At 54.5% G+C, this 16,992-nt stretch overlaps 5 protein-coding genes across 5 annotated transcripts; 2 read left to right on the top strand and 3 right to left on the bottom strand.

The window, feature by feature from the left end:
• Positions 1-2,052: 2,052 nt before the first annotated feature.
• GMORB2_3533 (huntingtin-interacting protein 1-related protein) lies at positions 2,053-6,370 on the bottom strand (the record flags this gene model as incomplete). The annotated part of the gene is made up of 4 exons (XM_035465509.1): positions 2,053-2,139; positions 3,145-5,558; positions 5,635-6,116; positions 6,210-6,370. The coding sequence occupies 4 exons, from the start codon at positions 6,368-6,370 to the stop codon at positions 2,053-2,055; spliced, it is 3,144 nt and encodes a 1,047-aa protein (XP_035318497.1).
• Positions 6,371-7,496: 1,126 nt separating this feature from the next.
• Positions 7,497-8,181, bottom strand: GMORB2_3534 (large subunit ribosomal protein L21e; the record flags this gene model as incomplete). The annotated part of the gene is made up of 3 exons (XM_035465510.1): positions 7,497-7,875; positions 8,003-8,070; positions 8,146-8,181. The coding sequence occupies 3 exons, from the start codon at positions 8,179-8,181 to the stop codon at positions 7,497-7,499; spliced, it is 483 nt and encodes a 160-aa protein (XP_035318498.1).
• A 480-nt stretch (positions 8,182-8,661) lies between these two features.
• GMORB2_3535 (small subunit ribosomal protein S9e) lies at positions 8,662-9,415 on the top strand (the record flags this gene model as incomplete). The annotated part of the gene is made up of 3 exons (XM_035465511.1): positions 8,662-8,726; positions 8,811-8,909; positions 9,004-9,415. The coding sequence occupies 3 exons, from the start codon at positions 8,662-8,664 to the stop codon at positions 9,413-9,415; spliced, it is 576 nt and encodes a 191-aa protein (XP_035318499.1).
• A 349-nt stretch (positions 9,416-9,764) lies between these two features.
• GMORB2_3536 (pre-mRNA-processing factor SLU7) lies at positions 9,765-11,210 on the bottom strand (the record flags this gene model as incomplete). Its single annotated transcript, XM_035465512.1, has 1 exon — positions 9,765-11,210. One exon carries the CDS (start codon positions 11,208-11,210, stop codon positions 9,765-9,767), a length of 1,446 nt encoding a protein of 481 aa, XP_035318500.1.
• Positions 11,211-11,616: 406 nt separating this feature from the next.
• On the top strand, positions 11,617-16,815 carry GMORB2_3537 (DNA polymerase zeta; the record flags this gene model as incomplete). The annotated part of the gene is made up of 2 exons (XM_035465513.1): positions 11,617-11,860; positions 11,921-16,815. 2 exons carry the CDS (start codon positions 11,617-11,619, stop codon positions 16,813-16,815), a joined length of 5,139 nt encoding a protein of 1,712 aa, XP_035318501.1.
• Positions 16,816-16,992: the final 177 nt, after the last annotated feature.

The raw sequence follows: 16,992 nt of genomic DNA on the forward strand, positions 1-16,992 counted from the left end.
CCCCCCCTCCTCCGCAAAAGACGACAGGGGCTCGATCAAGTTTCTGTACGATGCAGCCCATGCTGAGCAGAGGATCCAACGCATCTTTTTCTGTATTGCCTTTTACTCTGACCATCGTGAAAGAGTCTTTTTTTTATTTTATTTTTTTTTCGGGGGGGGGTGTATATATGTGTGGATATGTGTATGTGTGTATGTGTGTATGTGTGTATGTGTTTGTGTGACTCCGAGTGTGGAGAGATGCAGTTATGGAGAGGGGGGGCACACGCGTACACGTTGAACCCCCGATACGGAGACCCTTGTCTTGACGTATCTCTACTGCATATGTGATATGTGTCGGTTGGCAGGACCGTACTCGCCGACCTTGGCATCCTTTTCTTGGTATCACGTCTGGAGAGAGAGGGATGGAAGAACGCACTACGCCGGATGGAGAAATGGTGAGTATATGCACGTGTACATACCCGTACATACGATATACGAGTAGTACTGCAAGCTGTACAGATTGCAAGACGAGTAACGCCGGTTATAGTAGTCTAGCAGCAGTATCGACACATACGAGTATACATGACTCGTACGAAGGTATATATATACGCACCAAGTAATCTGTACGGGAGGTACATGTAGTATCGCAGTATGGAATGATGACGGATATCTATTATATGTAACCGTCAATAATGCCAGGCTTCTCACAAAATCTAAACGCCGTCCATGGAGTGACGATTACCCCGTACAACTTCACTTCTCGGTCAGGACTCTTGCCGGGTATGCATCGTCACCGTCGCGGGATTACGGACTATGCACGCACATGTTGATCTGCAAAGAAAAAAAGACCCTGACGTTGCTTATTGTGCAGATGACCCTCCAGCTGGAAGAAGAAGAGATGATCTGAGCGGGGCAACGACCAGCGCGAGCGCAATCATAACCATAACACACGCACACGCACGCGCACATTCCCACGCCTGCGACAATATAATAACCCTTGATGACGCAGTGTGATGGATGAACGGATATCGATATTTGTACACGATACACGCACAAAGAACCAACAGTTCCTCCCCCCCCCCCACACTTCCTTTTTTTTTTCTCCCTCCCCTGCCAAAAGATACAGAAAACAAAAGCAAACACATCTGACCAACCAAGATCTCGTAAAGGGACCGGCAACCACGGAAAGAATGTGACAATCCAACATATACAACACACACACACACACACACACACACACACATATATATATATACACACACACATATATATACACACACACACATATATATACACACACACACATATATATATACACACACACACATATATATATACACACACACACATATATATATACACCCTATACTCCTTCCCCCACCTCCCTCGGGGATGGAGACATACGACAGGGAAGAACATGGAGAGACTTATCAGACCAAGACCAAATCCCTGAAACACCTCATCCTTGTTTTCTTCTGCCTCTTGGTTTTTACGTCCGATTCATACGCCAGGTGCTATGCCACAGGGTTGCAATGCATCCTTGGGAGTCTTTTTACATGGTGATGTCTTCAATCTCATCAGATCAGTTCCCATCAGGTACAACTCTCACGTACTGTGGTGATATCTTTGGGATAAATCAAGAACATCACAAGTTGAGAAGAAACAGAGAAAAAAAAAAAAAAAGTAATTCACATCAATCGACCAATAAGAAGATGATGATGAAACCCCACAAAGTACACTGCCTTGACAATATCTCGAGGAAAGAAGAAAGAAGAAAAACTCTCTCGGACAGCGAGAACCCTGACACAGGCATATTGACACACACATCAAGATTAAAGAAAAAACGCTAGTTTCTTTCCTGACAGGGTAACGTGTGTGATTGATCAAGAGTGAAGAAGGTGGGCGGTGTAGTTCAGAGTTCTAGATCTCGAAAGAATAGAGAGACGGAAAACAAGAGAGAGTGTGTGTGTGAGAGAGAGAGATAGGTACAGGAAAAAAAAAAGATCAAGGAAAGACAAGGAAAGAAAGGGAGAGAAAAAGAAGGACAGAGAAGAAGAGAGAGAGAAGAAAAAACTAATCCTCCTGGTATGAGATCTTGCGCATCTCTCCTAGTCGGTGTCGAGCTGAAGCAAGGGCATTCTCCAACTGTAGAATCTCCACCTATTGTCAAGTAATCAGATGGTCAGTAAAGAAAAAGTCCTCATCCAATACAGAGTACAACCCTGTCAATCCTCTTCTCCCTTCCTTCCTCGTCACAATAACCGGAAATCGGAAATCGGATAGAGGCAGAGAGAGAGGGAGGGAGGGAGGGAGTGGTGAGCGTCGGCGCCAAGCACAATGAATCAACATCCTTTGCACCGCACCATCTCATCACACCCAAGATCCTTGGCGACGTCTTCTCCACTCCTCCTCCTCCTCCTCTTCGTCTCTGGCCCATACACTACTAACACACACACACACAGACACACACACACACACAGACACACACACACACACGCACGCACGCACGCACGCAGTATTTGGCCYCCCCCCCCCCCCCCTCCTCTTACCCGATCTGGCCTCTTGTTTGTGCTGCGGGGGAAGCAGCAGGGGAGGGAAGGGACAGAGAGAGAGAAGGGGGGGAGAGCATGTCCACATCCGTCAAAGACGGCAACAAACATACGCGCCTGGCACACGAGTCTAACAACTCTCCCCATCTTGTCCTTGCACCTCTCTGCTCTCTGCTTTTCCTTTCTTCTTTTTTTTTCTCTTTCTGATGATCGGCGAGTCCGAGGCCACATGGCACATGTTGGGACGTGGCAAGGACAAAAGTGCCTCACGCCCCCCCTCTCTTTCTCTCTGTGCACTTTGTTGGCCGACATCGTACTCCACCCGCCCATATGGACGTAGACGGAAGCGAGAGGACAGAGGCGGAAAGCAAGAAGACAGAGAGAGTGTGTGCGCGTGTGTGTATGTGTGTGCGCGTGTGTGCGTGTGTGTCTGCAAATCATGTACATCATCATCCATGAGTGACATCATGGATACGTAGCAGAGGAAGACCAAAACGACGGGCAGACAGAGAAGACCTCCCGCAGAGATGAAGGGGAGGAAAAGACAAGAGAGGGAAAAGATGAGGGAGAAAAAAGAAGAAAAAAGTGGTCGGGTTGGGTTGGGGGGGAAACATACCTGCTGCTCCATCTCTCGCACCTTAAACTCATGCGCTCCGAGCTTGGAGTAATCGACCTGCTCGTCGTCCTGGTTGCGCTCCCTGATCATGCTCTGCACCTGCCTGACCAGGGCCCTGCAGGCGGCGCCGACCGCCTTGGACGCCTGCTCCAGCCTCTCCTGGCTCTTGGACATGAAGCCCGCCTTGACGCGCGACGCCGCCACCAGCTGGGCCGTCGACGCCGCCACGTCGTTGGACGCGACGATGAGCTGCTCCGGGCTGTTGCGCCCGGACAGGACGCCGTCGGCCGTCTCGATCAGCGTGTTGGTCGACGTCGCCACCGCCTTGGCCGCCGAGATGAGCCCCTCGGTCCACCGGTTGTTCTTCTTGTAAAAGGCCGTGCGGGACGACGAGCCCCGTCCGGCCTGCACAATCTCCGACTGCGTCGCCGTCGCCGCCTTGATCAGCTCCGCGATCGCGCTCGTGATGGCCAGCGCCGCGTCCAGGATCGAGTCGTGCACCTTGACCTCGTACGTCGAGTAGCCGTCGCGCGGCTTGTTGCGCAGCTTCGCCAGGCGTTCCGCCGCCGCCGCGATGGCGTCGGCCGCCTTGGTCAGCTCGCTGTCCACCAGGTCGCCCAGGTCGCCCTTGTTGTTGGCCAGCTTGCCGAACCCGGGCGCGAACGCCTCGACCAGCTTGTTGAGCTTCTGCAGGTTCATCTGCACGTCGTTGTTGCTGTTGATGACCACGTCCGTCTTCTGGAGCGCCTCCATGCCCTCCAGCCGGAAGCTCTGCAGGCTGCGGAAGAACTGGATCGTCGCCAGCGCAGACTGCCGCGCCCCGCCCATCATCGAGTCCATCTTCTTGTCGTCCGTCGCCAGCCGGCTCAGGCCCTTGGTGTTGCTGCACACGTCCGCCACCGAGCCGGAGAAGACGTTGACCGCCCTGATCAGCTCTCCGTGCGAGCTGTTGGGGCCGTCGGCGATGAAGTTGTTGAACGCCGTCGCAAACTCCATGGCCGACGACGAGGCCTTCTCGATCTGGGACAGCACGTACGACGGCGACGCGTTCTGGTTACCAGCCTGCATCGTAGAGTCCATCTCGTAGAGCCCGTCGTCAACCCGCGCGATACCCGACTGCAGCACAGAGTCGATCATGTCGTTGATCTTGTCCAGGTTGGACAAGATGAGCGCGTCAATCTGTCCGTCGAGCGCGCTGTCCGTGACGCCCTGGTTGTTCTTCAGCTCCTCGAGCTCGATAAGCGTCTGGTCCATGCCAGCCTTGTACACCTCGAGCTCCTCCTCCTTCTCGCGCAGGAGCTGCTCCAGGTCCGCGCTGCCGTCGCGCGCCTTGTAGTGTGCCTCCTCGAGAGCCTTGGACTTGATGCGCAGGGCCTCCTCCAGGTCTGCCATCTCGCGGTTGTACTTGGCCAGCATCGTCGACAGCTCGTTGCCCTTGCTGCGCTCCAGGTTGTCCGCCCGGTCAAGCGCCATCCGGAGCTCGCGCTGCAGCTTCTCCAGCTCGTCCTTGCTGCTGCCGCTCGTCCGGTCCTTCTCGTGCAGGGCACGGTCCCTCTCGCGGATCATGTCCGCCAGCTCCAGGTTCTTGGTCTTGATCTCGCGCTCCAGCTTCTCGCGCTTGTCGATCGCCTCCTGCGCGCTCGCCGCCTTGAGCTGGACCGCCTTGAACTTCTGCAGGAGGTCCAGGTGCTCCGTCCGGAGCTGCGAGTACAGCTTCGCCAGCGACTCGTACTTGCTCCGCCACGTGTTGACCTGCTCCTGCAGCGCCTGGATCTGCTCGTCCTTGCTCCCCATCTGCTGACCCAAGCTGTTCTGGATCTGCGACAGCTCGCCCTCCAGCGCCTTGACCCGCTGGTCGTACTGCTGCAGCATCAGCTGGTCCCGCTCGTACTGAGACCGCGCGTTGAAGTTCTCCTGCTCCAGCTCCGCGAGGCGGCCTTGAGTCTGCCACTGCGCCTGCTGCGACAGCAGTGCCTCCTGCTCCTTCCTCTGCTGCTCCGCCAGCTGGCGCTGCTGCTCCTCAAAGTCACGTTGAGCCTGCAGCTGCGCTTGCTGCTGGGCGAGAATTGCGGCCTTCTGCCGCTCCTCCATCACCCGCTGCTGCTCCTCGTATTCCTTGTTCTGTCTGTCAAGCTCGTTCTTCCAGAACTCGGAGATCTCACCGGGCTCGTCCGTCTTCGGCTCCGGCGTGGGGCTGGGGCGTCGCTCTATCTCCTGCTTGGGTCGCGCAGGGAGTGCGGGCGCCTTGTCGTCTTCGGCCAGCAGGTTCGGAGGGTCGTGCGGGAGCTTCGGGATGTTGATCAGGCTGGTGAGGTATCGGAGGTTGGAGCATTCATAGTAGAACCTGACGAGTCGGTAGTGCTGCGCACCGTACCGCTCGCGCAGAGGCTCCAGAGCCCCGTCATCTCCGGTGACTACGTAGTACCGAAACATTAGCCGTGATTCACATTGAGTCTGTAGGGATGTCCAGATAAGGCCTGTGCCACATACTAGAGTGTAGAGCACGCAACATGCTAGTGATGAACTTGTAGATGCCGTAGCTCTCCTGTACTAGCGGCACCAAAGACGAGATCCTGCATTCGTTGTTTCCAACGTGCCTGAAGTGCGAGAAGATCAACTTCTGGAACTGCTCTATCTTGTCCTGCAGAGCCATGAGGTCGGTGATCGTCTCGTATCCCTCGTTGGGGTCGTTGATGGCCTTCAGGCTTATGTATTCCTCGTACTCGAACGTTCCGTTGAATTCCTTGTGCGCATCGTGAAACGAGAGCTTCGCGAGGATGTAGTAGACGTATTCGTGAATCAGAGGGCCGTAGCCGCGGACGCCCTCGCCGTTAATGCCGCGCCTTAGGCTGTCGATCCAACTACGGTGGGCCATGGCTTCTCTAAGGGCGACAACATGGCCTTCCTGAAGCACCCTGTGAATCGTGATGAGGGCCTTGAACGTTTGCACCTCGTCGGCCATGATGGGCTGCCTGCAATAGTCGTCCTCGTTTAGCGTATGATACATGTGTGTAACAGCAACAGCAATCTCGGCCGGCAGCCGGCACCAACGAGATCAAACATACACTTTAACACCGGCCCAGAAGGCCTGCGACGACTTGTGGTCCCATGTGTACACGATACAAGCACGGACGTGCTTGCGCTTCGGCGATATCTCCTCGCTGTTGGTGGCCTTGCGAATGTTGATGGCAAGCTCCTGGTCGGTCCTAGCAAGCGAGCGGCGCATGTTATTAGCACCATGTCATGTACAGCTCTTGCGCGAGTATGCGAATATGGCGCAGGCGAGGCTCCGCCGGGCAACTCACTTGGTGTGTTCCGAACTCCGAAGGGACGTCATGGCGGCGGCGGCGGCGGCGGCGGCGGGTTCCTGAGACCACAAGTGTCCTGCAGTTCAGGAGCAGCGTTGAAAGGAAGACTGAGCGCCCCGGTCGCAATGGAGAGTAGTAGATTGTCTCGGAACTGGGGAGTCCGTTTGAAGCTGAGGCCCAAAAACAAGAGCACGCCAATATCGTATACTCGAAGAAAATGAGGCAGAATCAAAGAATGCCAGAAAGCTTTCGTCAGCTGTTGACGACACCAAAGCAGGCAATGACCCAGCCACAGTTGATTTGCCTCCCGGTCCTACATCACTGGTGGGTCCGCTCTCCTGGATTGGGCCGCTCATCGGTACATGGAAAAATCCGTTCCGTGTAAGGTCTCGTTGTAGGTCCATCCCCAAACACTCGATTTAAATAGGTATGTATTGACATCAGAACTTTCTAGTAGTAGGTACATGTACTTATAGTGTAGGTAGCATATTCGTAGTTGCCGTTGAGAGGTTGATTGCCCTCAGGTTTTCAAACAAGGATGGTGTAATGTGCAGGTCTGATAGTGCGTTGGTATGCCTCCAGAGAATAACAAGGTGTTGTAGCTGGATGAGTAACCTTCGTGGAGATCAGACTGTGGAAATCTAGAGGTCTATGTGAGCTTCACACATCACGCATATTACTGCCACTATCAACTGCTGACAATAGTATTTCCTCATCACAAGGAGCGAGATAGAGTGCGCATAGTGTGTGGTGGGGGGAGGTGTTGTAGAAAAACTGCCCCTCCACCTCATTCACGCCTTACACATATGCCACCACTTTGGGGGTTTCTTGGAGTTCAGGTACACACTAGGATTAAATCATCAAAAGATATCATGGGTCTTTTTTTGTTTATATTTTCCCTACAGACACCGAAATGCAGACCCTTGCCATGCTCATTTCTTTCCCATTCCGGACTGTAATACCCCAAAGAAAAAAAGACGCGCAAGAACCAGCAACCCATTTTTTGTTTTGTTGTTTTTCCTTCCACACACTCTCTCTCACGCTTTAAATAGTCGTCTCGTAAGGGAGAGGGGTGAGGGTCTCGGGGGGGTTGCTGGTGAGCGAGACGGTGTGAGCCTCACGGGGCTGGGCGGGCTGGCGCTTGACCTCGACGGTGGTGCCGGCGGCGCGGGCCTCCCTCTTCTTCTGAGCGTTCTCCTTAACACGCTTGAGGAAGTCGTCACGGGAGCCCGAAGGCTGGACGTGCTCGATGCGGACGGAAATGCGCTTCTCGATGTAGCGGCCCCAGACCTTCTTGTAGATGATGACGCCGACGGCGGCCTTGGCGACGTTGTAGACGACACCAGTCTTTCCGTGGAAGACCTTGTAGGGCATACCCTTCTGGACGGCACCGTTGACCTTGATATCGACAATGTCACCGACACTATATTATTTCCCAGCTGTCAGTACGCTCTCGTTCTTTTTTTTGTGTACAAACATCTCATTTCCTTGCACGTCGTTTGCTATCGAGATCGGGTTGAGAATTCGAGGGGAAGGGGGAGTTCACTGACCGGTAGGTCTTCAGGTAGGTGCTGAGAGGGATCATACCCTTCTTGCGGAAATCCCGGCTGAAGGCATACTGCAAACGACGAGAAAATGTCAGCAAGGTCGGTCAAACGTGAAATGTGGAAGAAGATCGAGGAGATAGACGTACGCGGGTGCCCGCACGCTTTCCGTAAGAGTGAGGCATGGCGTCTTAATTTGTCGAGGACACCGTGAGAAAGGGTATTTGATGGTTGGTCGTGAGGTTTCAAGAATAGCAGAAGGAGATCCTAACACTTTCGGTGTTGTGGATTTCCGCTGCAGTCAAAGGCTTGTGGGTGCGGATCAAATGATGATCCGGGATTTTTCCCTATAATTTTTCCCGCCGCTTGGTAGGGCACAATGTTGTGAGGGCGGGGCAGCGGGCAAGGTCTTAGGGTTCTCATTTGCGTGAGGCACGTGACATAGTTTGACCGCATCTCCAAAAAAAAAATAACCACCCCCACAACACTTGCTCGAATTTCCTCCGCCTTGTGTGTGTGAGATCTTACCAACCGCCAGACATAATCATCTACGGGAGCAAATAGCCAAGTAAGTGCCAACGCAAACTTATTCCAACCCAAAACACCTGTCTCTTTGTCAAAAGAGAATCAAAGACGACGAGTATTAACGAATTGTTTTCTTCAGCATGCCTCCTCGTGCGCACTCCAAGACCGCGCGTGTCCCCAAGCGCCCCTTCGAGGCTGCTCGTCTGTCAGTATCACCGGCCAATGAACTAGAGCTTGTCTCTGTTTAAGTCGTTTGTGACCGAGAAACTGACCCGAATATATAATCCAGGGACTCTGAGCTGAAGATTGTCGGCGAGTATGGCCTCCGTAACAAGCGTGAGGTCTGGCGTGTCGGGTTGACTCTGTCCAAGATTCGTCGTGCTGCCCGGTATGTTCACACGATAGTTCATATCTTTGTCGAAAAAAAATTCATCACCCAGAGGGATTGCGTAGCTAACTGTTTTGTTTTTTCCCAACCACAGTCAGCTCCTTACCCTCGACGAGAAGGACCCCAAGCGCCTCTTCGAGGGCAACGCCCTCATTCGCCGTCTCGTCCGTGTCGGCGTCCTCGACGAGTCGCGCATGAAGCTCGATTACGTCCTGGCTCTCAAGATCGAGGACTTCCTCGAGCGTCGTCTCCAGACTTGCGTCTACAAGCTCGGTCTCGCCAAGTCGATCCACCACGCCCGCGTCCTGATCCGTCAGCGCCACATCCGCGTCGGCAAGCAGATCGTCAACGTTCCCTCGTTCATGGTCCGTCTCGACTCGCAGAAGCACATTGACTTCTCCCTGACCTCGCCCTTCGGCGGCGGCCGCCCCGGCCGTGTCCGCAGAAAGAAGGCCAAGGCCGCCGAGGGTGGCGAGGATGAGGAGGAGGAGGAGGATGACGAGTAAAGAAACAAAAACAAAATAGCATGTACAGCATATGCGTCAAATGAATTGGTTCTCTTCTAATGACCCGGAACGTCTTTTGGGAGTTGAATGCCATTCACATGGGAAAAGGTGTCTCGTCATAGTCTTTCGGCGTTAGCCAGAGGAATAAATAAAAAAAGGAATGATTTTACCATTCAGCTTTTACAGTAGCACACACCAAACCCAATTAAGACGTATCCAATCGTAACACCCATCAACCACCTTGCCCCGTGAGAACGGTTATACCAATATTACAACACTTAATTCCGTACTCATATCTTGTTTTGGATATGTCAAATACAACTAATATCGTGCCAATGCTTTTGTATATTTATTCAATCAGTTCGTCCTTGCCCAGGAACTTGGCCATTGGATCGTTGGCCGCCGTTCTCTTGCGCCTGTACTCCTCCATCTCCGCCTCAGAGACACCGTTGAGCATCTCTTCCCTGGTGCGCTTTTTGGATGCACCACCGTTAGCATCCTTATCGTCGTCACCAGCAGAATTTTCCTCCTTCTTCTCCTCCTCCTTGTCTCCCTTTTCTTCTTCCTCTGCAGCTGGGGGAGCTTCACCCAGATTGGCTCCTGAGCGCTGCTTCTCTGCCGCCTCCCAGGCTTGCTTGCCTTCTTCGCCCGTACAGTAGCTGTTCTTGACAAACGAGTGGCAGCAAGAGTATCCCCACTTGAAATTCGACCACCAACTTCCCCAGACCGAGGTGTGGTTGTTGATGAGGACGTCCTCGGCGTACTTTGACTTGGCCTTCTTCCTGGGCGCGCCCTTGATCAAGCCAGCCTCGTCGTACTCGACAAAGGATTCCGACTCGGTCACCGTCATGTTTCTCAACGCGGCGGGCATGTCCTTTTGATCCGTGCTGCCGTACTTTTCCAGAAGCTTCCTCTCCCTCTCAGCACGCAGCTTCTCCGTTTGCTCGGCCTCCTTCTTCCTGTAAAACTCGCCTGCCGTAGGGTTGGCCTGTAGGTGCTGTGATGTGTCGCCGCTCCTCTCCTGAGCCTCCCAGGCGTACCGCTGCGCCTTCTCAAAGGCATCAGCGTCGCCTGCGGAGCGCAGAAAGCCCTCCTCGGCGAACAGATCCGCGCTCGTATCCTTGGTCGCGCCGCTGTCGACAAGGGAACGGGTCTTGGGGTCGTATTTCGCCGACTCCAGATCGAGGTTGAGGAGGTACTTGGCTGTATCTTCTCGTATTCGCAGCTGACGTGTGGCTGTGCTCTGGTGCTTGCTCATGTCGTTCTCTTCAGCGTACTTGTCGCCTCCGTCTTCCTCCTCATCGCCGCCGTCATCCGACTTCTGTACTCGCTTCCGTAGTTCTTCCATCTGGTTGAAGTCTTCGACCACGTGACGGTACTCCTTCGTGTCATAGCCGTTCCAGCGATCGCGCTTGGCGTCCCATCCAAGCTTGACGTCCTGGATGACTTCATCTGCCTGGATGTCTTTGCCCGTCCACTTAGCGCCTTTGGCTCTCGGCCGACTGAGGCAGTCCTTGACCTTGTGCGTCATGGCGCCGCAATTCTCGCATGCTCCTTTGCGGAATTTGGTGGCAGCCGGTCCAGCCTTCTTGCCGCGGTCATACCATTGCGACTTCTCCTTCTTCTGCTCTCGGCGCTGATGCTTGAGGTAGTCATTGTCGTCTTCGTCGTCGCCGGCATAAAAGGGACGTTTACTGATGAAAGAGGGGATGTAGATGTTCTCTTCCTTCGTTGCGGGTCCCGTCTCGGGCCTTTTCGTGACCGGCGCAGGCGGAGGAGGAGGAGGAGGAGGCATGATGGCGGTAGTGGACGCGGTGACTATGATTGTTTGCGACAATGATCCTCCTTGGTGCCAAACCAGACACCGGAGAGCACAGACACAGGGTCCTAGGTCTCTCAGACGAGGCGCTATTGTTCACGGGGACAAAAGAAAGATAAGATTCGCGCAACGGGGACGCAGTTTGAGGATTGGGTTGCGTGATGCATCAACAAAAGATTCGTAGGCTCAGAAATGGCAGTGCTAGTGCTATCGAGCAGGTTTGTCGCACGTGACTTCGTGACGTAGAGACACACCCAGGAATGAAGTGCAGTCGCGTCATTGACAAGCACCGTCTCACTCTATCCGCATTAAAAGAATCCTCGTCCTACAAGAACGGTGGCCGGACGGCATCTGGCCCCATGTCTACAGATGGAAAAGCACTATGAAGGACAAGGAGTTGTTCCGGGTCAGGCTGAACTGCATCGATCACTATCAAGCTACAGCGACGCGTTATGACCCCCAGCTTCGCAACGACATCCGGCCCTCCCAAGATTCCAAAGGGCCCAAAGTGCCTGTAATAAGAGTATTTGGATCGACACAAACTGGCCAGAAAGTATGCGCTCACATCCACGGGGCCTTCCCCTACCTGTTTGTGGAGTATGACGGGAGCTTGGCCCCCGAGGATGGTATGTGAACCTCTCAAGAACGTAAGTGGCAGCATCTTCTAATGCCTATCGTGATGATAGTTGGTTTATACATCTACCGCCTTCACATGTCCATCAACCACGCACTTTCCGTGAGCTACAGGAAGGATCAGCATGGCGATGATCCGCAATTTGTAGCCCGAATCACGCTGGTCAAGGGCGTGCCCTTCTACGGCTACCACGTCGGATATCGATTTTTTCTCAAGATATACATGTACAATCCCATCGTCATGACTCGTCTTGCCGACCTCCTTCAGCAGGGCGTCATTATGAAGCAGATCTTTCAACCATATGAAGCCCACTTGCAATACTTGCTGCAGTTCATGATTGACTACAATCTGTACGGATGCGACTATCTCGACTCACGCAAGGTACGCTTCAGGACGCCTGTGCCAGAACCGAACCACGACGGTCTCTCTCCGCATATGTGGCACTCCCAGTCGATATCCCCTGAGCTAGTCACCGACGACCTGTCCTTGCCACGCGTCAGCCACTGCTCTATAGAGGTCGACATTTGCGTTCAGGATATCGTCAACCGAAAGACGGTAAAGGAAAGACCTCTTCACCATGATTTCATCGAACGCAACAACCCCTTGCCCGACGACGCCAAGCTAGTCTCCAGTATGGCAGGGCTGTGGAAGGATGAAGAGAAACGAAGAAAGCGTCAAATGGGTCCCTCAAAAAAGCCCAACAGCAGTCCATTTCCGCCTGAGGCCCTCGTCACAATGTCTGCAGACCCTCGCCAATCGCAACAATCAATGGGCTGGATAAACGAGGAAGAGTACAGAGCCGAGGTCCAGAAACTTGTCGAGGATGAAGAGAAATCCTTGAAAGAGGATGTCACTTTTGATAGTTTCGCAAAGCCAACCGCCGGTCAAGAAACTATCAAAACAGCTCTACAGTCTGTTGAAGACCTCTACCCATCGACTCTTCTGCCGATCCTCGGACTGCCAAATCTTTCACAAGAAGCTTTCGATCTCACTAGCAGTATCGAGGTTGACGAGAAGAACATCACACAGGTTCAAGTTGGCGACGAGGACTTCTTTCAAGATGATTCCGATGAAGAAGAGGCACTTCGGCAATTGGTCGAAGAGAGGTCAACGAAGACCACTAGAGATACACCTGCTCGAGACCCAAAGCTAGCCGCTCAAGATTATGATCCACCTTCACCACTGAGTGACGAAACACCCATTCGAGATCGGGAGTTACCCCTGGGCGTTTGTATCAGCGGACTTCAGACGGGACAAGTTCCGGAAATCCCCATAAACCAGGAGCTTTTAGATGCCGCCGAAGAGGGATGCTATATATTCCCAAAGAGGAAGCCAGGGAAAATAGGTCCAGTTCCCGTATTTTCTCTGAAACGCGCAGCTGAAGGGTCACCCGACAGTCCGGGCATCGCGAAGCGTCCAAAGGTTTCATCTGCGACATCGCCGACACCTGGGCCACCTCCTGGCCAGGATGATATGTCTCTGTCCCAAAAGAAACACTCTGATACTCTTGCCATCAGAAGTCAGTCATCACCAGAGGATTTCCGGTCAGCTCAAAGACCTGGAGATACGCCTAAGCGCGTGTTGGATTTCGCCATTGTCAAGGGACCCAGCCCCAGTGGTGCTAGTCCAAGACCTCGGGGGAGCCAAAAACAGTCATCACAGCCTGATGAAACGCCGACAGGTGCAAAGCAAGTTAGACTTGGACCAACAAGCTCTTTTCTTGGCTCAGACATGGACACCTCATTCGGACCTTTGTCTTCGCCCCATCGCTTAGGTCTAGCAGAGATGGAAAATCAATCACAGCAACTCGTCCGTACAGCGGCCAGCTCTTCGCAGGCCTCGAGGACGTTTGTCTTTGCGGCTCGTCCGCCAAATCCCGCATCCGCCATGGCTTCTCTACGGGATTATAACATACCAGAGGTAATATATCGGGATGCATTCTACAGCGTGGAGAAGGATGTCCCTCCCCAGCCTCGTGAGTACGCCGGACGTGAATTTCGCCTCGAGGGCAACACCGCTCCATTCCTCCCGCCGTTTGATCCCAGTGGAAACTCGCCTGCAACATGGGGTGAAAAAGACCCTGATCGCACATTAGACAAGACGGTATTGCAGGCCGGCCTAAGGCAACAGGTACGGAGCTGCTCCTGGAGGAGCTGGGAGCTGGGTAAACCACCGCCTACATACGATGAGGTGGCTGACTGGTGGAAGGCAGAGCAGAAGAAGGTCATGGAGCGCAAGCAGAAAGGGGTCGGTTATCAAGCAATGCCAAACCGATGGCTATCTCAAATTGACGGTCCAACGCAAAAGAATAAACACGGCTTTGCTTTCTCAGAAAAACAGAAGTCGACAAGCGTTCAACATGAGGTTCAATACATGAGTACGATGAGTGTGGAAATCCACATCAACTCACGAGAAAAACTTGTGCCCGACCCGGAAGAAGACGAGATTCAGTGCATATTCTGGTCATTGAAATCAGACGAAGCGGCTCTGGACAGCCAAGATCCAACAGCGGCAATACAATCAGGCATAGTCGTGCTGTCCGCTGATGGCGTGGTGGCGCGGCGAGTCCAGCAAATGAGCAAAATTCCTGTCATTGAGGAGAACTCAGAGCTGGGCCTCATGGTACGGACGATGGAGATTGTCCGGGAGCATGACCCAGACGTCTTGACTGGGTACGAGGTGCACGGAAGCTCGTGGGGCTACATGATTGAGCGGGCAAAGGTCAAATACGACTACGATCTCTGCGACGAGCTATCGCGCATGAAGAGCCAGTCGCACGGGAAGTTCGGCAAGGCCAATGATAGCTGGGGGTTCACCAATACGTCATCCATCCACATCACGGGGAGGCACATGATCAATATATGGCGTGCTATGCGAGCAGAACTCAACCTCCTCCAGTACACGATGGAGAACGTCGTGTGGCACCTCCTGCATCGAAGAATCCCCCACTACTCGTGGCAGACACTCACGACGTGGTACACCAGCGGCCGACCGCGGGATCTGAATAAGCTGCTAGATTACTACCAAGTGCGCGCGCGCCTCGATATTGAGATACTGGAGGCCAACGAGCTGGTGCCTCGGACGAGTGAGCAGGCCAGACTGCTGGGGGTCGACTTCTTCTCCGTGTTCTCGCGTGGGTCGCAGTTCAAGGTCGAGTCCATCATGTTCAGGATCGCCAAGCCGGAGAATTTCCTGCTCGTGTCGCCCAGCCGTAAGCAGGTCGGCGGGCAGAACGCGCTGGAGTGCCTGCCGCTGGTGATGGAGCCGCAGAGCTCGTTCTACACGAGCCCGGTCCTGGTGCTCGACTTCCAGAGCCTGTACCCGAGCGTCATGATTGCGTACAACTACTGCTACTCGACGTTCCTGGGGCGCATCACCAACTGGCGCGGGACCAGCAAGATGGGCTTCAGCGAGTACAAGCGGCAACAGGGGCTCCTGGCGCTGGTCAAGGACCACATCAACATCGCGCCCAACGGCATGATGTACGTCAAGGCGTCGATGCGCAGGTCCCTGCTGGCCAAGATGCTGACGGAGATATTGGAGACGCGCGTCATGGTCAAGAGCGGGATGAAGAAGGACGGGGACGACAAGCGGCTGCAGCAGCTGCTCAACAACCGGCAGCTGGCGCTCAAGCTTCTGGCCAACGTGACGTACGGGTACACGTCGGCGTCGTTCTCGGGCCGCATGCCGTGCTCCGAGATCGCCGACAGCATCGTGCAGACGGGGCGCGAGACGCTGGAGCGGGCCATCGCCCTGATCCACTCGGTGGAGCGCTGGGGTGCCGAGGTGGTGTACGGTGACACGGACAGCCTGTTTGTGCACCTGAAGGGCAAGACGCGCGAGCAGGCCTTCGACATCGGGATGGAGATGGCCAAGGCGGTGACGGAGGTGAACCCACGGCCGGTCAAGCTCAAGTTCGAAAAGGTGTACCACCCGTGCGTGCTGCTGGCCAAGAAGCGCTACGTCGGGTACAAGTACGAGAGCCGCGAGCAGACGGAGCCCGAGTTCGACGCCAAGGGAATCGAGACGGTGCGCAGGGACGGCACCCCGGCCGAGCAGAAGATCGAGGAGAAGGCCCTGAGGTTGCTCTTCGACACGTCAGACCTCAGCCGCGTCAAGTCGTACTTCCAGCAGCAGTGCGACAAGATTATGCGCGGCGCCGTGTCGGTCCAGGACTTCTGCTTCGCGCGCGAGGTCCGCCTGGGCACCTACTCGGACAAGAGCGCGTCTACGGCCCCGGCAGGCGCCCTCATCAGCACCAGACGCATGCTCCGGGACGCGCGCGCCGAGCCCCAGTACGGCGAGCGCGTGCCCTACGTCGTCGTCACCGGCGCCCCGGGCGCCCGACTCATCGACCGCTGCGTGGCCCCCGAGGATCTGACCGCCAACCCCCACTGGCGCCTAGACGCAGAGTACTACATGACCAAGAACCTCATCCCCCCGCTCGAGCGCATCTTCAACCTCGTCGGGGCAAACGTCCGCTCCTGGTACGACGACATGCCCAAGGTACAGCGCATCATCCGTAATGTCTCCTCCGACCCTCGTCGCAAGACGACCTTGGAATCCTACATGCGCTCAAACCACTGTCTCGTCTGCGCCAGACGTTTCACCTCTCCGTCTCCTTCCTTCGCAGATAGCCGGGACGACAATCTCGAGAATAAAAACAGCATGCTATGCCCCCCCTGCCGCTCGTCGACGGCAAGATCCCTCATCAGCCTGCAGGCCCGTCTATCGACAGAGCAGCGCCGATACCGAGACGTCCTGTCCGTGTGCCGCTCCTGCTCCGGCCTGCCGCCCCTCGACCACGTCTCGTGCGATAGCAAGGACTGCCCCGTCTTCTGGACGCGCACGAAGCAGCTCGCCACTCTGAGGCAGGAGACTGCCGTGACGGAGCCTGTCATTCGAAGTCTAGTCCAGTCTATCGACAGCTCGGCTTTGGAGTGGTGACCTTTCTCTCTCACCCGCTCAGACCTTGCATTGCAAAACTTGCAAATCATAAAAATCATACTGTCACGACTTTGATGAATGATGATTTTTTTTATCTCCTTCAACAGTTCGACATTACACAAACTCACATTGCCCGCAAGGACAACCCATACAACCTAACTCTTTAAAAGCACTACC

This window comes from Geosmithia morbida (assembly GCF_012550715.1).
Source record: "Geosmithia morbida isolate 1262 chromosome Unknown scaffold_19, whole genome shotgun sequence".
NCBI lineage: Eukaryota > Fungi > Ascomycota > Sordariomycetes > Hypocreales > Bionectriaceae > Geosmithia > Geosmithia morbida.